The sequence below is a fragment of the Pseudophryne corroboree genome, chromosome 5 (assembly GCF_028390025.1).
Source record: "Pseudophryne corroboree isolate aPseCor3 chromosome 5, aPseCor3.hap2, whole genome shotgun sequence".
Lineage (NCBI taxonomy): Eukaryota > Metazoa > Chordata > Amphibia > Anura > Myobatrachidae > Pseudophryne > Pseudophryne corroboree.
In genome coordinates this window covers 274,574,368-274,597,277 of record NC_086448.1, presented here as the reverse complement: position 1 = coordinate 274,597,277, position 22,910 = coordinate 274,574,368, and the positions used below count along the sequence as shown (strand labels likewise).

Here is a 22,910-nt window from a genome sequence, read left to right as displayed (position 1 = left end):
AACTACTGTATATCTTCAAAATAAATGTATATACAGTAGGTCACCGAAAATATACAGCTCACAAATACTGTAGGACAGTTGTCTATTTTTCTACCTGAGAAGGTGGCAGAAAAGTTAATAAAATTGTATATATAAAGTTAAATAGTGATAAAAAAAATAGGTCATCACATTAGTATTTAATAACATTTGGTACAAACTCTGGCCCCACCCACCAGTGTCAGTAAGAGTTACAGCATAAGACACATGTACAATTCCTAAACACTTTTATAATTTCCCATACTTACACATCACTTAACATTATTCACAAGAAAAAATGTGTAACAGTATAAAAGAAAGAAAAAAGGCACACAGGGATGTACAGGCCACATTTAGAGAATAAAAAGCGAGGATAGCCCAAAAACTTCAATAGTAAAGATGAAAAGAAAAAAATATACTGCAAGGGATAATCTATAAAAAAGAAAAAAAAAATGCTGATAAGAGAAATAGACAGATGAGAGGAAGAGAGAGATGGAGAAAGAGGGAAATAAAGAGAAAGAGAGTGGGGGGGGGGGTACTGTTAAATAAAGAGCGGCAAGAGAGAGAGAGAGAGAGAGAAAAGATCCAGGCAGTGCCAAGGACAACATCTAGTGGATTTATGTAATTCATTGTGAGATGCACGATCTGGTGAATTGCTGTGAGTCTGTCATATTTTTAAAGTGACATTCATTAAAAGGCAGTACAAGCCATTGTTTAAGCTCCATTCATACTATGGTAGCCTTTCTAGATACAAGATAACTATCTCCAAATCTACCGCACTCCCTCTTACTTTAAGCTCACTTGATGCTCACAGGTTTACCTCCCAATTTCATTTTAAACGGCCAAAATCCAAACCGAAATATCTTGATGTATATATTTCTCAGTCCTACAATTTTCTTTACAGAGATAGCGTCCCTGTTGTTTTTGCTACGATTAAAGCTCCTGGCGCCCTCCAAAAGTCTTGTGCTTGGGCAGGGGATTATTGGTATCAAGGCTGTTAAAAGAAACTCCTTCCCAGACTTCTATACCTATTCCAAACTCTCCCCATCAGAGTTCTGGTTTCTGAACTTTCTGGTCTTCAACGATTACTGTCTAAATTCATATGGCGTAACAGGTCTCCTAGAATCAAACTGGTCCTTCTCAAAAAACCTAGGGGTTTTTTAGACCACAAATCCTACCATTAGGGAGCTCGTCTCAGCCATATAGATGCCTCTTTTGCTCCTCCTGCCTCCCTTGCATGGGTTGTTATTAAATCTGCACTCCTTTCAACTCCACACGTCTCCTCTGTGTTGGGTCTCTACCAATTACACAGGCATAATCTTACCAGATCTACCTCCACCATGTCTTTCTCTGTTCAGATTTGTTAGACCTATAAGTGCTACTTATCTCTCACATCCCCACCCATAGCTATTATACCATTGTGGCAAAACTCAACTTTTCCTCCAGGACTCTCCTCCACCTTTTCCACTCATTGGAAGGCCACTGGTATTCAGTTTGCTGTAGATCTGATTATACGTGCGTCTGTCATTTTCTTGACGGAACTCCATATTCAATTTCCCAACCACTATGAGTACTTTCAGCTCAGGCATTTTGTGGGATCTCTCCTGTCAGGCATACTCCCCCTGTAACATCCCTGTTTGAACAGATCTGCCTTTCTGCTCCCCTTCGTAATGGTTTGATCTGTACATTTTACTCACCCCTTCTTGATTGTACTCTTGTTGCTGGTAACAGGCATGAACAGGAATGGGAAAGTGACCTTTTGTGCTCCCTCCAGATGTGGGCAGCTGCGAAGTCATTAGGGCTGCTGTGACATCTAGTTTGATCTCTACCAAGATCAAAGGGAGTGCATATAAAGTGTATTTTAGATGATATCTTACCCTAGACAGACTAGCTAAAATGTATCCTTACGATTCTCCTATATGTTGGAGGGAGTGTGGGCAGGTTTGATTGTTTTTACAAATACGGTAGACATGTTCCAAGATTTCTCTTTTTTGGAATAAAGTCTGTTCCCTCCTTTCATCTCTCGTACTCTGCCCTGTTTAGAGAGACCAATGGCTAATTCTCCTATGTTGTCCTATCCCAGAACATGACCCACACTCAAGTTGGCCTCCCATGTTCTTGCAGCTGCCAAGTGTCTCATAGCTATGGTCTGGAAACAGCTGAACCCTCCAAGTATATTGTCTCTCAAATCCTATATCTGGTTCATAGTCCATACGGAGATAATCATTTACTATCTTCATTACAAAAATGGTAAAACCCATCAGATTTGAGCTGCATGGCTGCATGCTTAGCTGTCTCTCTTAAGTTCCCCCAGCTCTCCTCTAGTGGATGTATATATGCAATCTCATTCCCCCTTTTTATATCGATTTGGCTTTACAGTTCTAGCTCCCATTCACAGCGTTGGCATAATCCATTCCTGGCTTTTTTTCTCATCATACCTGAGCACCCAATTGACCAATACTCCCGCCCTACCCCCATCTACCTTCACTTTGCCCATATATTTTGTATACTAGTTATATTGCTTTTTGCTATATATGATTTGCAGTTACTTTATTGTCTTTCTTCAATATGTATATTTTTTGTTTCCGTTTCCGGAAATGCTCTCGTTTTGTTAATTAAAGAATGGCACACTTCTAAGCCCTCTCCAGTGGCAGATCTGGGGTGGGTGGGGGGGTGGGGGGGATGTAGCAATTTAGCAGAGCAACACCCCTTCCAGTGCATAAACATCAACTCTATTACTGTGGCCACTTGCTGCATTGCTGTGCAAAAATTGCCAAAAGATGATGCTGCTTGGCTACACTCAGAGTGGCTGGGCAGGATACTTTATCTGTCTCTTGGCCACCAGACATATCTAAATAGTATACATCTACAAGCAGCCTGCCCCTGCAAAGAGGGAGTGATCAACCTTCTCACATCACCTGGTCTTGCCATTGCCCTATGCCCAGGACAGAGTACTGCTTTTAAAGAAGTTACTAGCCTCAGTAGCAAAACAAATTGAATATATGAGCAATATGTCATATAGAGGTGAACATGACACTACAATGTTCTGGCATCAGTTTGATGGGAGTCACTGCTCTGTGAACTTTTTCACTGTCAATCTGTGGATTACCTCTATTCCCTTCCTTACTTCATGAGCCTGCTCTCAATCAAGTGGACAGTCATTGCCTTCCACGTGACAACACACTTCTTTGCTGTAGTAACCATTGTACCTCAGATCATTTTTACATTTGCAGAAAATTGAATGCAACAAAGTAAGTCATAACTATAAATAGTCATAACTATTTAGTATTGATGTCATGAACATTACTGATTAGTAACGATGTCATGCATGTGTTTATGCCATTCTTGTAATATTATCGCAATTAGACTATTTCTTTAATACATTTTTTAAGAAGCAATGTTAAAACACAATGTTACTGTAAAAATGTTGGCACGTCAACAATTTATACATACACCTGTGACCATTTCACACTAGTTTTCATTAATCTTATGTCAATGTTGTAAAATACTGAACGTGATAGCACTAAACAGAAGTTTATTACGTTATACAGTACAGACCTTGCCTTCGAAGAGACTCAGAAGTCATCTTTAGTGTCTGTACGGTATCATCCAATCCATCAGTAAAGACTATAATGACCTGGAGAAACACATTAATATTCATTAAAAAGATGAACATACTTAGTTGTATTCCATTAACAAAGCAAAATGTAACATACTAGTCATGTTATTAGAAAGAACACAAGATGTTGACTTACCAATTGTATTCTATATTACACTTATCAGAATAAAAAACTACCTATTGCAATGGACTGTACATACTGTAGATTCAGCCCCAAGAAGCTATAAGTCCCTCATATTTCTGCAGTTGTCTGGCATTTGTTGATGTGACTCAAAAGTAGTGATGAGCGGGTTCGGATCCTCGGGATCCGAACCCCCCCGAACTTCACCCTTTTTTGCACGGGTCCGAGCAGACTCAGATCCTCCCGCCTTGCTCGGTTAACCCGAGCGCGCCCGAACGTCATCATCCCGCGGTCGGATTCTCGCGAGATTCGTATTCTATATAAGTAGCCGCGCGTCACCGCCATTTTTCACTCGTGCATTGGAGATGATCGTGAGAGGACGTGGCTGGCGTCCTCTCAGTTTCTATGTTCAGTGGGCTGCAAATATCTGTGCTCAGTATGCTGCAAATATCTGTGCTCAGTGTGCTGCAAATATCTGTGCTCAGTGTGCTGCAAGTGCAAATATCTACGTTCTCTGCCTGAAAAACGCTCCATATCTGTGCTCAGTGTGCTGCAAATATCTGTGCTCAGTGTGCTATTTGCTTTATTGTGGGGACTGGGGATCAGCAGTATTATATAGTAGGAGGACAGTGCAGAGTTTTGCTGACCAGTGACCACCAGTATTATACGTTCTCTGCCTGAAAAACGCTCCATATCTGTGCTGCATTGTAGTATATAGTAGGAGGACAGTGCAGAATTTTGCTGACCACCAGTATAACTATATATATAGCAGTACGGTACAGTAGTCCACTGCTCTACCTCTGTGTCGTCAAGTATACTATCCCATCCATACCTGTGGTGCATTTCAGTTTTGCACAGTTTGCTGACCACCAGTATATATAATATATAGCAGTACGGTACAGTAGGCCACTGCTCTACCTACCTCTGTGTCGTCAAGTATACTATCCATCCATACCTGTGGTGCATTTCAGTTTTTGTGCGCAGTATATATAGTAGTAGGCCATTGCTATTGATAAATATATTACTGGCATATAATTCCACACATTAAAAAATGGAGAACAAAAATGTGGAGGGTAAAATAGGGAAAGATCAAGATCCACTTCCACCTCATGCTGAAGCTGCTGCCACTAGTCATGGCCGAGACGATGAAATGCCATCAACGTCGTCTGCCAAGGCCGATGCCCAATGTCATAGTAGAGAGCATGTAAAATCCAAAAAAGAAAAGACAAGTAAAATGATCCAAAAATCTAAATTAAAATCGTCTGAGGAGAAGCGTAAACTTGCCAATATGCCATTTACGACACGGAGTGGCAAGGAACGGCTGAGGCCCTCTCCTATGTTCCTCATGACTAGTGGGTCAGCTTCACATGAGGATGGAAGCACTCATCCTCCTCCTAGAAAACTTAAAAGACTTAAGATGGCAAAAGCACAGCAAAGTACTGTGCGTTCTTCTAAATCACAAATCCCCAAGGAGAGTCCAATTGTGTCGGTTGCGATGCCTGACCTTCCCAACACTGGACGGGAAGAGGTGGTGCCTTCCACCACTTGCACGCCCCCTGCAAGTGCTGGAAGCAGCACCCGCAGTCCAGTTCCTGATAGTCAAATTGAAGATGTCACTGTTGAAGTACACCAGGATGAGGATATGGGTGTTGCTGGTGCTGGGGAGGAAATTGACAAGGAGGATTCTGATGGTGAGGTGGTTTGTTTAAGTCAGGCACCCGGGGAGACACCTGTTGTCCATGGGACGAATATGGCCATTGACATGCCTGGTCAAAATACAAAAAAAATCACCTCTTCGGTGTGGAATTATTTCAACAGAAATGCGGACAACTGGTGTCAAGCCGTGTGTTGCCTTTGTCAAGCTGTAATAAGTAGGGGTAAGGACGTTAACCACCTAGGAACATCCTCCCTTATACGTCACCTGGAGCGCATTCATCAGAAGTCATTGACAAGTTCAAAAACTTTGGGTGACAGCGGAAGCAGTCCACTGCAAACTAAATCCCTTCCTCTTGTAACCAAGCTCCTGCAAACCACACCACCAACTCCCTCAGTGTCAATTTCCTCCATAGACAGGAAAGCCAATATTCCTGCAGGCCATGTCACTGTCAAGTCTGACGAGTCCTCTCCTGCCTGGGATTCCTCCGATGCATCCTTGAGTGTAAGGCCTACTGCTGCTGGTGCTGCTGTTGTTGCTGCTGGGAGTCGATCGTCATCCCAGAGGGGAAGTCGGAAGACCACTTGTACTACTTCCAGTAAGCAATTGACTGTCCAACAGTCCTTTGCGAGGAAGATGAAATATCACAGCAGTCATCCTGCTGCAAAGCGGATAACTCAGGCCTTGGCAGCCTGGGTGGTGAGAAATGTGTTTCCGGTATCCACCGTTAATTCACAGGGATCTAGAGAATTGATTGAGGTACTGTGCCCCCGGTACCAAATACCATCTAGGTTCCATTTCTCTAGGCAGGCGATACCGAAAATGTACACAGACCTCAGAAAAAGAGTCACCAGTGTCCTAAAAAATGCAGTTGTACCCAATGTCCACTTAACCATGGACATGTGGACAAGTGGAGCAGGGCAGACTAAGGACTATATGACTGTGACAGCCCACTGGGTAGATGTATTGCCTCCCGCAGCAAGAACAGCAGCAGCGGCACCAGTAGCAGCATCTCGCAAACGCCAACTCGTTCCTAGGCAGGCTACACTTTGTATCACCACTTTCCATAAAAGGCACACAGCTGACAACCTCTTACGGAAACTGAGGAACATCATCGCAGAATGGCTTACCCCAATTGGACTCTCCTGGGGATTTGTGACATCGGACAACGCCACAAATATTGTGCGTGCATTACATCTGGGCAAATTCCAGCACGTCCCATGTTTTGCAAATACATTAAATTTGGTGGTGCAGAATTATTTAAAAAATGACAGGGGCGTGCAAGAGATGCTGTCGGTGGCCCGAACAATTGCGGGCCACTTTTGGCATTCAGCCACCGTGTGCCGAAGACTGGAGCACCAGCAAACACTCCTGAACCTGCCCTGCCATCATCTGAAGCAAGAGGTGGTAACGAGGTGGAATTCAACCCTCTATATGCTTCAGAGGATGGAGGAGCAGCAAAAGGCCATTCAAGCCTATACAGCTACCTACGATATAGGCAAAGGAGGGGGAATGCACCTGACTCAAGCGCAGTGGAGAATGATTTCAACATTGTGCAAGGTTCTGCAACCCTTTGAACTTGCCACACGTGAAGTCAGTTCAGACACTGTCAGCCTGAGTCAGGTCATTCCCCTCATCAGGCTTTTGCAGAAGAAGCTGGAGAGATTGAAGGAGGAGCTAAAACAGAGCGATTCCGCTAGGCATGTGGGACTTGTGGATGGAGCCCTTAATTTGCTTAACAAGGATTCACGGGTGGTCAATCTTTTGAAATCAGAGCACTACATTTTGGCCACCGTGCTCGATCCTAGATTTAAAACCTACGTTGTATCTCTCTTTCCGGCAGACACAAGTCTTCAGAGGTTCAAAGACCTGCTGGTGAGAAAATTGTCAAGTCAAGCGGAACGTGACCCGTCAACAACTCCTCCTTCACATTCTCCCGCAACTGGGGCTGCGAGGAAAAGGCTTAGAATTCCGAGCCCACCCGCTGGCGGTGATGCAGGGCAGCCAGGAGCAACTGCTGACATCTGGTCCGGACTGAAGGATCTGCCAACGATTACTGACATGTAGTCTGCTGTCACTGCATATGATTCTGTCACCATTGAAAGAATGGTGGAGGATTATATGAGTGACCGCATCCAAGTAGGCACTTCAGACAGTCCGTACATATACTGGCAGGAAAAAGAGGCAATTTGGAGGCCCTTGCACAAACTGGCTTTATTTTACCTAAATTGCCCCCCCCCCCCCCCTCCAGTGTGTACTCCGAAAGTGTTTAGTGCAGCCGCTCACCTTGTCAGCAATCGGCGTACAAGGTTACTTCCAGAAAATGTGGAGAAGATGATGTTCATCAAAATGAATTATAATCAATTCCTCCGTGGAGACATTCACCAGCAATTGCCTCCAGAAAGTAAACAGGGACCTGAGATGGTGGATTCCAGTGGGGACGAATTAATAATCTGTGAGGAGGGGGATGTACACAGTGAAAGGCATGAGGAATCGGACAATGAGGAGGATGTGGACATCTTGCCTTTGTAGAGCCAGTTTGTGCAAGGAGAGATTGATTGCTTCTTTTTTGGTGGGGGCCCAAACCAACCAGTCATTTCAGTTACAGTTGTGTGGCAGACCCTGTCGCTGAAATGATGGGTTTGTTAGAGTGTGCATGTCCTGTTTATACAACATAAGGGTGGGTGGGAGGGCCCAAGGACAATTCCATCTTGCACCTCTTTTTTCTTTAATTTTTCTTTGCATCATGTTCTGTTTGGGGACTATTTTTTAAAGTGCCATCCTGTCTGACACTGCAGTGCCACTCCTAGATGGGCCAGGTGTTTGTGTCGGCCACTTGGGTCGCTTAGCTTAGTCACACAAGAACCTCATTGCGCCTCTTTTTTTCTTTGCATCATGTGCTGTTTGGGGACTATTTTTTTAATCTGCCATCCTGTCTGGCACTGCAGTGCCACTCCTAGATGGGCCAGGTGTTTGTGTCGGCCACTTGGGTCGCTTAGCTTAGTCACACAGCTACCTCATTGTGCCTCTTTTTTTCTTTGCATCATGTGCTGTTTGGGGACTATTTTTTTAATCTGCCATCCTGTCTGAACACTGCAGTGCCACTCCTAGATGGGCCAGGTGTTTGCATCGGCCACTCGGGTTGCTTAGCTTAGTCACACAGCTACCTCATTACGCCTCTTTTTTTCTTTGCATCATGTGCTGTTTGGGGGCTATTTTTTGGAAGTGCCATCCTGTCTGACACTGCAGTGCCACTCCTAGATGGGCCAGGTGTTTGTGTCGGCCACTTGGGTCGCTACGCTTAGTCACACAGCTACCTCATTGCGCCTCTTTTTTTCTTTGCATCATGTGCTGTTTGGGGACTATTTTTTTAACCTGCCATGCTGTCTGACACTGCAGTGCCACTCCTAGATGAGCCTGGTGTTTGTGTCGGTCACTTGGGTCGCTTAGCTTAGTCATCCAGCGACCTCGGTGCAAATTTTAGGACTAAAAATAATATTGTGAGGTGTGAGGTGTTCAGAATAGACTGGAAATGAGTGGAAATTATGGTTATTGAGGTTAATAATACTATGGGATCAAACTGACCCCCAAATTCTATGATCTAAGCTGTTTTTTAGGGTTTTTTGTAGAAAAGCACCCGAATCCAAAACACACCCGAATCAGACAAAAAAATTTCAGGGAGGTTTTGCCAAAACGCGTCCAAATCCAAAACATGGCCGCGGAACCGAATCCAAAACCAAAACACAAAACCCAAAAAATTTCCGGTGCACATCACTACTCAAAAGTATATGGTTAGCAAATGTTTAGATAACTCAAATAATTTAGCATTTGCATCTGTTTCTCATTTATTTTAACATTTCATATATTCTCCCAATGTGCTGCTTATTTGATTTTCACTTATGTATTAACTCATGAAAGGCTGATATAAATTTAAGTATTGCTATTTAATAGTTTTTAAATACATGTGTCTAATTAAGCATATAAATACACAATCTTTATAAGATGAACACAGTGACCCATATTCCATATTTGAGCAGACTGTGCAGGTATCTGAATTGTAAAAACCTGGGGTGTGCATATACCGCATGATGTGTCAACAGCCACAAGTAGTTGCGTGCGTGCCACATCTTGTGCGAAGGGAGTCCAGCATAAAATAGTCATTTCTGGGTGGCAACTTGGTGACGAATGGAGCAGTTATTTCTGATCAGAGTATTATTGCAGTGTCCTTGGCGTTGTGCAGTTCTTACAGATCTCTTACTCTCAGATGGGACCTGTGCAAGTGCAGACACTTATGATCGGAGTTCCATCTGTGAATGCTAGAACAGTGATAGGTTTGCACTGTCAAATGCACAGATTTACTACTTACTGTACTTTGGTCGATTGTTGCATTAGTAGAGGAAAGCAAGTACAATGCTACAGCCATAGGGAAAAGCGGCAATAGAAGCAGGAGACTCAGAATCTGTCCCAGACTGAGCAAATCTAATTTCTGCAATGACTAAGGGGCCTTATCTGATAAATATAGGCCAGTTTCTACACTACCATTTTTAGTAAAATCTCAAAAAAGTGTTGTATGAGGGCTGTGCAGAAAGTTTCCAAATGTGCAGTGCATAGGTAGTGTAGACGCAATCTGACTGGTTGTAAACTGTAATCTCTGACTAAAGTTCTTGTGAGATGTCAAGGCACAGAACCATATATAAGCAGCACTGCACATCGAAAAATTCAGCATGTTCACTTCATTCACAAACTCGTTGTGGAGATCAACAGAGGCCACTGGAGAGCCATGATCTTCAATGACTACTAGAGTGGTCTGAGAAAGCAGGAGACTATTGACCGACAACGAGCTGCTTTTGGAGAGAAAGTACAATCCCAAACCACTGTTTTTGAGTGGTTTGCAGAATTCTTGCATAGGACACGTTCCCTGGAGGACGAGGAGCGCTGTGGCCGACCTGTGTTTGCCATCGCCGAGGACATTGCTGCCATAAGGGTCATAGTTGAGTTGGACGCCAGAGTGGCCATGCCCAGTTAGAGAATGAGATAGACATCTCATCGGGATCAATCTGCTTGACACTCCACAAAAAGCTTGGCCTGAGCAAGGTTTCTGCATGCTGGTGCCCCATCAGCTCACTCAGAGCAGGAGACTCGGGTGCCCTGATGCTGCAACATGCTGGCCAGGTTTAATGGTAGTCGCTCAAACTGTGTCTTGGATATTATCAGTGGCAATGAATCCTGGATCTACAGCTTCAACCCCGAGACCAAACAACAGTCGACTAAGTGGACCCCAGTTGGAGGTGCACAACAACAGACATTCTGACATGAGCACAGTGTGGCCAAGCAGTTGGTGGCTGTTTTTATGGCCAAGTCTTGTGATGTAGATATCGTACAACTCGTGCAGCAGTGCACCATCACTGGGGACTGGTACGTCAACCAGTGCCAGGCACCATGCAAGAACTCGCACTTGTGGTGCCCTTCTCCATCATGACAATGCACCTGCCCACAAGTGCAGGAAAGTGGTGGATTAACTGGCCCATGAGCGCATCCAGAAGCTTGGTCATTCACTGTACAGCCCATACAGGCCCACTGTGACTTCTTTGTGTTCCCATAAATCAAGCACAAGATGTGTGGGATTTGTTTTGAGTCACCGTAAGCTGCAATGGAGACCTTCTTCCGGCATGCAGAAGACATACCTGCTTTGGACTGGAACAGCTACTTCACCAAGTTGCAACTTTGCATAGACTCCTATGGCAAATACTTTTAAAAAATTTCAATCAGATTTCAGGCTCATCATGGCCCAGAGACAGCCAGAGGTAGGCTGGTAATCTGAAACTTCTGGCCACCACCCAAGCTCTGATCAATCAACATGCTCAGACCAATGGCACTACTGTTGTATGTGGCCACAGACCCTTTGCTATGTACACAGCACAAGAATACTGGGGCCAATTCTTGCCCTCTAATCTGTCCCTGGAGATAGACTTATTGAAGTTAGTATATATACAATTTGGGACCTAAAGTACAAAGACACAAGGTGTTGGTATTTTTAAAATCACATTTGGTGATAGCCATGCCACATGTTAAAAATGTGAGTGTATTTATAGACTCTGACCTAACTTTCACAGACCATGTAAAAAATGTTACTAGACCAGCTTTTTTAATTTTCGGAATACTGCTAAGAGTGCAGAATTTAATTTCTTTGCACCTAATTCAGACTTGATTGCAGCAGCAAAATCTTTCTCTAATGACTAAAAACATGTGCACTGCAGGTGGGGCAGATGTAACGTGTAGAGAGAGTTAGATTTTGGCCCTTTGCCCACTCAGATAAATTAGTTCATACTTTTAATGCATTGTGAAAAATAATTGTATTGCAGAACTGAAACAATTGTAGCTTTTTTCCGACCCACAGAGACTGAGTAGATACAATTAACATCATATGTATAGAAATGATGTGCAGCTGATCGGCCTCTGTGACTCGGAAAGGGCACATAGAAATATTTATCTAGTGAAGTGTGTAAAAGAGTGTTTTAATATTATCCTGCTGATATTATGTTTTAAATTGGAATAGATAATAAAATAATAATAAAATCATTTGTATATTTTATATACATAGTTTGCCAGCACTTTCAATTTTGTTTTTTTGTTTGGTTCTAAAAAAGGGTTGAGTATTCCCTGTTTGTGAAAGCTGCGGCAAATTTGTCATCTATACTGGGTATTTAATTGGCGCCAGGGAAACTTGTTGTTTTTTTATTTCAAGAAAATAATATTACAGTCATAAACTTTTTCCTGGTTTAATAAAAAATATAGGTTGATCTAAATTTGAACAGAATGAGATTCTTCACCACAAATTAAAGGAATGAGAACATTACATCAATTTTAAGATCTCTGTATTTGCTTCCAGTTTTATTTTAAAAAAAAAATTAATTAAGGTGTATAATTCTGTATGCTGTACAGTTCTTCTTGCTGCAATGTTCTGTGACAGATCCAACAATCTATGGGGACTTTCCTATCAACTATTTATTGGAAAAAAGTCTTGCTCAATCTCCACTACGTTGAGTTAATTTTAATACCCCACACCTTGAAATAAAATCACATTTCTAATGATTGACAAATATGAAATTCCAGACTCACGAACAACGCTTGTAGGATAACTCCTCAAGTTACTGTTAATGACAGTCTCCACTCTGCATCAGATCATAAAATGATCTTGATTTCTATTGTTATTTTACCCTTGTATATCAAGAATTAAATTAATTAAAGGAGAAACTAGTCCTCTTGATGAAGATTCAATAGAATAATTTTTTTTATTGTAACAAATTGATTTTCACCTACTGTAGCAACTCTGCCTGTCAGGAAAAAGTTACACTGTTGTCACCTGCAGCCACTCAATGACCCAAGGCTGACAGCTTTGTGTTGATTACATTTAAACTCCAGGTTGTGAGCAGCATATGGCCTCCATGAGTTAGTACAGGCCTTACATTTTTGGGGATTGGAGGATTTATAACTATAGTATATATAGGAATATGGGACGCGGTCACTATACCGGCTGTCGGGATACAGATGCCGTAAGTAACGTAAGTATAGACATCAGGTTGAGTTTAGGGCCAGGGGAGGAGGGTAAGGTTTAAGCGCCAGGCGGGCTGCGAGTAGGTTAAGTAGTGTTTGGTTGCAGGAAGGGAGGGTTAGGGAGGGCTCCCCCTCGGGGGGGGGGGGGGGGGGGGGTTGAGTTTAGGCAGCGGGGATGGGGACTTTGGTTTAGGCACCTTCGGGGGGTGGTTTGGGTCAAGCACTAAGGGGGGAGGTTAAGGTTAGGCTGCAGAACAGAGGGTTACGGGGTAAGAGAACACCACACACTCATTATTACCATCATCAGGATCTTGGCATTGATATGACCGCTGGGATCCTGTGCACCAGAAATCATACTACACCTATATATATATACAAAGTAGTGTCCACACTCACGTGTTTAGAGAAGCTTGCTGGGGTGGCATCCAAATAGATAGGAACAAAATTCCATTCCAACACAAATCCAATAGAAAAGCAGGAGCACTCACCAGTCTTCAAGGTAGCGAAAGGATTTTTATTCAGATCATCAGTGCAAAAAATTCAGATCAACGTTTCGGTCTGTATGTAGACCTTTGTCAAGATATATATATATTTGACATAATTTCTTCTTTTCGAAATTTTAATACTAGACATCATTCAGATGCTCTAAATGGCTGCAAGATTGTTTTGATGCACACCTGCATTGCTCTGATTTCATGGGTACAGCCAAACTGCTTGTCTGAATAACATGTCCTTCATAAAAGCTTTTGGATTTCCTAAAACAATTAGTATATATTAACACATTGCACATAATGTTTTAGTAAAACTGTACTCACCTTTACTCTCTGTTCTGGCAAATTTTTTACTTTTGTCCAAAGTGATTCAAGGAATTTAGGATTTAAGAATGTGTCAACAGCTGATTGTGCATTTATATACTTCTTGAGGACTTCCTCGTTATATTTTTCAAAGTCAGAATCAAAATGAAATGTATCATCTGGTCGGGGAATGGCATATCTGAAGCGGATGTTTATCTGTGATCTGGAGGAACAACTAATGTTACTCAGTGTAGACACATGCTGCAGCACTGGAGGTAGATAGAGATTCAGCTTTTGCTGCAGAATAGATGTAGTAGATGGTCTAATTCTTCTTGAATAGTCAACAGATACTGTAATATCTAAATTGCAATCTGCAGAATAAAAAAAACAGGATTTTCTTCAGTGGTTAATGAACAAAAGACAATTAAAGATAGGGTATTTTTTATAATATAAATGAGTATACCTATTAACCAGCCCTTATGATCACTCTAAAATAACATATTTGTAATTCCTTTAATCCATGACTACAGTGAATTGGTATCTAGGCATTAGAATGTGACATGGGGGAGCATGATTCACAAAGTAAAAGGCAATGGGCGACGAGAAACAGAGAAGAAAATCCAGGGAAGAGCTGAAAGTCGGATATCAATTTATTATCATTTCAAATAAATATCAAGACACATAATTAACGATATATAAAACATTTAATACACAGGTATGTCAATAATGTGAATCAACTAAAGTTCTGGTGAAAAAGAAATAGGAACTAAAGAGTCCCAGTTATGGTAAATGGAGTCCCGGGCTCATGTACAGGATTCAATTACCAAAAATGTTCTGACGATGTGAATGAGAATTCACTTGGATTTCTTTCTCCAATGATCACTATATAAAGACAAGAGTTGTTGACTCACCACAGTCCGGTCAAGGAGAATGTGACGTCAGGTGATGAAGATGGAGAGCCTCCCCCCCCCCTTAAACTCAGCTTGTGAGATCTCAAGAAAATGATGAGCCTGAGGTCAGTAAGATTAGGACCGCTGCAAACTGGTCAAGAATTAAACTCCTAGAACAGCCATGGCTAACAACCAGTTTATTGGAGAGCTATATACAGTACTCCCAGCATACGAGGCAATAGAAGGAGAATAATCACAGTCCAGCAAATTTGGAAAGGCACAATTGAAACACATCTGACTAATTTTGCCTTTTATTGAAGTCTTTTATCAAAGAGGACTCAGACAAAGACTGATCCAGCAAAAAAGCCAGTTAACAATTTCTTGATAAAGATGAAATATAAGCCTGGGTTCACTAGGAGGGCTTGGTTTGAAAAGCAGCTCTATCTTTGTGAAATATGAGATAAGCTCTGACGCCCTCCTTGTTGATCAAAAAGCAAACAGAAAGGTTCAAAGTGAGCAATTTCAGCTCAAATTACTAAAGAAGTCTTGAGTGGAGACTTCTGCAAAGCAGCGAGTACCAAATTAAGATCCCATTTGGTCATAGGTACATAAGGTAGTTAAAACACACTGGAAGCTATGAATTTCTAGGATATCCATCTGCTAGTGCTGAATGAAAAAGTATAGATGAAACAGAAAACCTGAGTGTTAAGAGAAGCAATCCCATGCAAACACAGGACTCTAAGATAGACATAAGGTGTGTTAAACAAAAACAAGAAGAGTGACCTTCATTCACTGTGACCTTCATTCATGGCTCCAACAGTCATGCCTTCAAATCTAGACAGGATAAATCGTGATGGCAGAAGATACAAGATACGCCTGACTCACATCGTGGTAGAAGAAGTTGATTTGGGAGCCAAAATAACATTGTGAATGACCTGCTCTAACATGCGTATTACTTGCAAGATCATGGCTCCAACAGTCATGCCATCAAATCTAGACAGGACAAATCCTGATGGTAGAAGAAGCCCTGGCTTACATTAGTTGGCCATTTCTGAGTGGCAATCTCCACAGACACTAGGATGTAGTTCCAAGGGACCATCATGGTATCTAACATTGCCACATAATAGAAACACAATTTGTGGTTTAGCCGAGAGGTCATCCTGCCGTGCTATAGTTGTCCCTACCTTCCATTATTTGAAAAGACTACTCTCAGGGTAGATGGCTTGTCAACTGAGAAAGTGCACTCCTGGAAAGACTTGCATAATGGCTGGGACATCATGCTCTGCTCAATGCATAATCTATGACATCTCCTGCATTGCCAAATGTCATGTTTACACCTAAGTGTAATTGTATTTCACTGGTCTGCCCTTCAAGAATGCCTGGACATTGATAGAAAGTGAAGTTCTTCAATAGACCAATGGCCCTGGAGTAGAAGGGATAAGATCACTACTTCCCCCAGTCATATAAATTGTCATCCATACTCATCACAGTCCAATCCCATATGGAACAAAAACTGCTCTTTTTGACGTTTTGAGCATGTGTTAAGTCTAGGTAGACAGACACATGGGGCGGAATGTAATGGAGTCCGAATTCGCGTGGCATGCAGGAAGCCGGCCGAACTCTGACTTTTCTTTAAAGGGGCAATCACTCACAAGGCACATGGTTTTGCCTTGTAAGTGTTTGCCCATTTAAAAAAAAACATCCGAGACCGGTGGCATCCAGGTGAATATACAGTAGATAGATTCTTGACCATCTGGCAATGATCTCAAGCTGTAAATGACTTGAATGAAAACAGGTAAACTATATTAAATTGAAAATAAAGAAATTAGAAACCTTTTTCCCTAGTAACGTCACACTGAGAAGGATGGAAACTAGCTTGAGGAACAGTGACTTGACCTGTGACCAGATTATACAGATTTTCACATTCGGTAGATAAAAACATGCTGTGGCAGATTTTGTCCATCAGGAGACCCAGGTATATATCATATGCTGAGCCAGAATTAGAATGGGTTTTGGGTAAATAAGTAGTCATTATGAGTCGCTGTTGCAAGTTTCAGGTGATTTAAAGTTTGACCAGGATGGATTCAGGTATGGAATTACTGTGGCCCTCTTGAAGTGCAAGAAAGTCTCCATGACAGCCATCACCATGGTGAAAATACTGTGGCCAAGTCAAAAGGAAGTGCTTAGGATTTAAAATGATTTGTAACCCCACAAACCTAAGATGACTGTGATGGGCTTTCCATATAGGAATATGGAAATAATAATCCTCAATTTTTATAGAAGCTAGGACCTCTCCCTGTTCCATAGAATTCATGATTGAACCCATCCATAGTTTGTCCATTCACAAGTGCAGGTATAGATTTAGGGTGGGTCTGAAAATCCTGTACAGTTACTTAACAAGAAGTGATTAATACCCTATGCCTATTTCTGATTTTGAAAGAGGGACAACAAACCCCCGTTTTAAGAGATTTGAGGACTTTGGGCCTGCAAGGTCAAGACTCTTACCACTATACAGTACCATTGACTGAACATCTGTTCTTGGAAGTGTAGCAGATAGGCCCCCTCCACAAAGGTAGTGTGAGATTCCATAATGCATATGTTTAGCTGCTGGGCTGCATCCTTTTTTACTTGTCTCTTTACAAGGGGAAGAACTTTGACCCTTAGTAAAGGATCCATTCATTGCCAAAAGGACAGGGGTATTCAACCTTAGGGTTTCTGTGTATTAAGAGGAAGGAATTCATTTTCTCCATCTTAACTAAAGAGAAAGGGTTTTCAGTTCCCACACACAAAACATAGAGTTGACAAATGGTATTACTTTCATGAACTTCTGAACTCTGTATTCTCTTCCTGGATAAACATGGAAAGATCCAAGCCTGCGTCAAGAATAGCATCACCCAAGTATACTAACGCTTTCTTGGCATAAACTATTAAGGGCACCAACTTAGCACTGGGCAACCTTGCTTGCAGACCTTCATTGAGCTATTACACCCATTGGATATCATTGAGCTATTACAATCCTGACTATCAGGATCCCGGCGCATGAGATACTGGTGCTGGAATCCTGACACACAATGGAATGGTGATGCCGGAACTCTGAAAGGGGCCATCGATGCCGTAATACAGACCGTCATGACAGCGGGAAGGGTGAGTAAAACGCCGGGAAGGGTGAGTAATACGTCGGTGATGAGGGGTGGGTAGGTTTAGGCTGTAGGGAAGGGGGGGGTTAGAGTTAGGCACCAACAGGGGGGTTTGGGTTAGGCTGTGGGGGGAGACATTAGGGGGTGTGGGCAGTAGCGGGCAGGTTTAGGCGCCATCCGGGGGGTTAGGCTGTAGGTGTGTGTGTGGGGGGGGGGTTAGGTTAGGCACCCAAAAAGGAGGGTTAGGGTAGGGGAGGGTGAGGGTTGGACTAATTACCATCACATGTTAGGATTTCGACTGTCGGGATGCCGTGGTCATTCTCCTGATCGCCGACATCCTGACGGCCGGCATTTCATACCCAACCCATTACACTCATTGGATAATAGCCTATTTTTCTGTCTGTGATATCCTAGTAAAAGCAGTATTTGGCACTGGGATGTGGTAGCTTTTTAAAGGATGTAGTCCATTGTGCATCCTAGCATGGATTGCTGATGTGGAAGGTGCGCTCAATGAAACAAAGTGCCTAATTGTGAGCTTTAATTAAAAAGAATATATATATATTTTTTTTAAATCATGGAAGTTTGAGGAGTTTCCTATAAGTTTGAAATTTGCATAACTGAACATAATTAAACTTTCTAATTCAAAGTCACCTCCTTCAGAGAGTGGTGGACAAGGGGACTGATACAGTAGATACCACAGTATCAATGCCGCATGCAAGCGGCCAATGTTTTCAGTCTGTGCATGTGTCTGAGCCGCACTGTGCATGCGTCATATGGTACGTACTGGGAGACACAGAACAAATTTGGACGCAGATCCCTGCAATTTCGGTGAGCGTCTATGGGTGGTAATAGGAAAGTGGTTGGTGAGACGCAGATGTATTGTGGATAGCAACGGCTTCTTTTTCTGCAGTTGCACTAACACTATCGACCATGATCAGACGGCCATTCTGCACTCACTGTCGACTAAGATCAGACGGACATTCTGCACTACCATAAGACTGGAACAAAAGGCTTTCGGACTAGTGGTGACTTAGATGAAGTAACTGTATCACCACTAGGTCTTATATGCAGTCTTCCTGCTAAGCTGTTTCAGTAGAGTTCCATGCCCCACCCGATTTTAAAATGGCAACATGCATCCCCGACCCTTATGTTGGTACCCCTCTGAAACAGCCTGCTCTCTGCAATGTTCCGCGGGGTCCTGGGAGGAAACATGGCTAATGCGAGGAGGTGTGGACAGAACCCCTCCTTAGAAATGTAAAAAATAATATGTTATGTTTGCGCACAAAGCGGGTATGTGCACCGCACAGGGATGCATCGGCGAAGGATCCGGTGGGCGACAGTTGGGCAGGTATAATCGCGGGAGAGAGAGGATTAACTGCTTTTGCAGCTGCCTCTCTCCCAAGCCCAGCACACAGCGTGTGCCATGTCCTGGGCTGGGAAGAGAGGCTTCTGTCGCTAGTGCTTCCTGCTTCGCCTCAGTAAAGAGCTATACCGGCATGATTGGTGCCAGTATAATACATCTACCCCTGAACTTGTTAAGTGCATATTATACTATTTACTTACTTTGGCCCAGATGCATCATCGTTTGGAAAGTGATAAATTGGAGAGTCAAAAAGTACCAGGCAATCAGCTCCTAACTTCCATGTCACAGGCTGTGTTTGAAAAATGGCAGTTAGGAATTTATTGGCTGGCACTTTTTCACTCTCCATTTTATCACTTTCTAAGCGATGATGCATCTAGACCTTTGGGTCTTGCTCGCCATGTTCTTAGTACAAGAAAATGTTAAAGTCACACTGAAGTAAATAAAACAAACACTTTTTTCACTACATTACACAGAGACACTGGCAGTCAAGTAAATTTCTAAGTGCTTGCACATTTTATATAACTGTATTTTAAACATTAAGCCGATGAATGTTGGAAGTGTGTATATGTAATACGATAACTACTGTATGGGGCGCTAAATGGAATACAAAGCATACAACATAAATGTCTGAACTGAACTGATGCTCTAGCACCATCTGCTGAATATTTCAATATTGCAAGTGTAATACAAATGGTGAATGGGGGTAATTCCAAGTTGATCGCAGCAGGAATATTTTTAGCTGTTGGGCAAAACCATGTGCACTGCAGGGGAGGCAGATATAACATGCGCAGAGAGAGTTAGATTTGGATGGGGTGTGTTCAATCTGCAATCTAATTTGCAGTGTAAAAATAAAGCAGCCAGTATTTACCCTGCACAGAAACAAAATAACCCACCCAAATCTAACTCTCTTTGCACATGTTATATCTGCCTCCCCTGCAGTGCACATGGTTTTGCCCAACTGCTAAAAATATTCCTGCTGCGATCAACTTGGAATTACCCCCAATATTAGGTTAGTTACACATTGCAGATTTTGGATGTGCAAGCAAAAATTAGTAATGTTTTACCCACTAATTACCCGCAAGTGGGTGAGTCGTACATTGCACAAGGCTCTAGGTGAAGCTAACAGCTAACTCATGCTCGTGTAATTTCTATCCCATTCATGTCCACATATAGTTATGGAATGTTATTATTAGTATTTTTTTTTTCCTTTTTACATTTAATTCAAACAATGGCCCTCATTCCGAGTTGTTCGCTCGCAAGCTGCTTTTAGCAGCTAAGCCGCCGCCTACTGGGAGTGAATCTTAGCATAGTAAAATTGCGAACGAAAGATTCTCAAAATTGCGAATAGACACTTCTTAGCAGTTTCTGAGTAGCTCCACACTTACTCGGCATCTGCGTTCAGTTCAGTGCTTGTCGTTCCTGGTTTGACGTCACAAACACACCCAGCGTTCGCCCAGACACTCCTCCGTTTCTCCAGCCACTCCCGCGTTTTTCCCAGAAACGGCAGCGTTTTTTCACACACACCCATAAAACGGCCAGTTTCCGCCCAGAAACACCCACTTCCTGTCAATCACACTCCGATCACCAGAACAAAGAAAAAAACTCGTATTGCCGTGAGTAAAATACCTAACTGCATAGCAAATTTACTTGGCGCAGTCGCAGTGCAGACATTGCGCATGCGCATTAGCGACTAATCGCTCCGTTGCGAGAAAAAAATAACGAGCGATCAACTCGGAATGACCACCAATGCCTGAGTATGTTTAGTGGTAATATATATATAAAACAAAGGTGATGGTAAGAGACATTAAACTTCTGTAAATACTGTGTTTAACCCTTCGCTGCTGAGGTAATTTTTTTCAGCATCACATTCCAACATCAATATCAATTTTTTTTTTTATTTTTTTTTTTTCAGTATCCGCATAAATTAAACTTTGTTTTGTCAGGAGACATTGTATTTTCAGAAATTACTATTAGGGTGGTATCCTATTAGCAGCGGTACTTTATACCTGAAGCATAATCCGCGATAAGGGGCCACCGGAGCCGTGATAACCCATGGGATCAGGGACTGATCCCTGATCACAAGTCCAATGTATCCCCGGTTGCGGGTCCAATTTCGGCCGATCAAAGTGGCCTCTAATTGGATACCGCGATAATGACTATCGGTCGAACATCGTGATATCCAGTCATTTGATCATCCAAAGCAGCATCGGGGCTAATAGGATACCGCCCTTAGTAATTTTACTTATTGTAACATGTAAAAATGTTTTAACCCTAATAGCCAAAAAGTTGTTTTTCTTATTTCAAGAAAGAAGACCAAAAGCAAATATGATTTTGTCTTCTTAACACCACACCAGCACTTTGTGGTTCTTGTTTTGCCAATAATCCACTTTTATAAAATAATAGAAAGCAGTATTCTATGTGTAAGTTTTAAATGAAAGTGCATTTGACATGAAAATGCATTTTTTTAAAACATTTTTGCTGTCTCGATTTAAACGCTTCCTATGTGAAGGAAGAATATGGCAGCTCAACAAGATCTACCACTTTAAAAACTAGACTTCTATCGCTGTAACAAAAGGCATCACTTTTTTACTTGACGCCAGATGGGGTGATGTGGGCTTTAGATCCCCCCATCTGTGGAAAATTATATATTTTGTGTACTCTTTCAGTTATTGTCTGCTGATTACAAGAAACTACTAAGGGGTCACATTGGTTTAAAGAAAAAACTCCCATCTTTCAGCACAGGTGCCCTCGTGTATTCAAGACCAGTATGGGTGAGATAGGGCACAACTATTTTTTCCTGTAGCACTGGGCGATATTGTCTAGTAATCACAGGTGATCACCAGACAACAGCTTCTAAGGAGGCCACATACTGTAATTTAAAAGAGAGAACTCCTCTCTTTCATATGTATGTGACCCCATTTTTACAGGTGTAAATATGGGTGTGATGGGGCACATATATGTAAAAAAGGTCTATTTTTCGTAGAGCAGGATAATGACTAATGATCGGGGTGGTCAACAGAAAATAGCTACTAGTGGGCCAGATAATTTGAAAGTGGGGACTTCCCACTTTCAAATACGTGTAGCCACTCAGAAACTGGTGTCCAAAAGTTACAGATTGATAAGTAAAAATAAAAAAAAATAATTAAGTGAATTGTGCTTACCTGTCACTCTTAGGTTCAGTTATATGGCGGTGGACATACTTTAGATGTGATTCCTGCTCCTGGACAACCAACCCGAGGCACCCATGCAAGTGTCTTGCAGCACCCTAAGGTGCTTAGGCATACAGTTTGGGAACCACTGATGTAGAGGGTTGATGTCTGGTGCTATATGTTTATCTGTTTCAAAGAGGGGGCAGACCTCTTTCAAAAGAGGGTACCACCATCATTCTAGGTGGTAGGGTTAAGGAGTTAGACTGACTTAAACTCCCAACCCTACAATTTTCATTAATTTCTTTTCTTGTCTAATTTTGTTTTATAAAAAATGACATCAGTACGTATCCCGATGCTGAAGTTATGGTGGGGGTCAGGTACAGATGTGTCCTCATGCATTATTGCTGCAGTCATGTCAAGGTCCGGCGCATAGCACAAAGTACTGATGTTCGCCACCATTGTGGGGAGAGGGAAAAGGCCAGGATCTATAACAAAGGACAGAGAAGAATTCCTGGCCTCTTGGTAGCTCCTGTGGCAGCTAGCTTGCACAATCCCACGGGTCACACAGTCGGCAAATGGCGTCGGAGATAAGCCGATACTACGTCGTAGGATGC

At 42.4% G+C, this 22,910-nt stretch overlaps 1 protein-coding gene across 1 annotated transcript in view; it reads right to left on the bottom strand.

The window, feature by feature from the left end:
- LOC134927618 (collagen alpha-6(VI) chain-like) overlaps positions 1-22,910 on the bottom strand; it is a 409,854-nt gene that overhangs the window by 262,229 nt on the left and 124,715 nt on the right. The window contains exons 11-12 of the mRNA XM_063922353.1: positions 13,779-14,128; positions 3,574-3,652 (exon numbers count right to left, since the gene is read on the bottom strand). Coding sequence (XP_063778423.1) covers positions 3,574-3,652; positions 13,779-14,128 — 429 coding nt within the window. The remainder of the gene's footprint in view (positions 1-3,573; positions 3,653-13,778; positions 14,129-22,910) is intronic.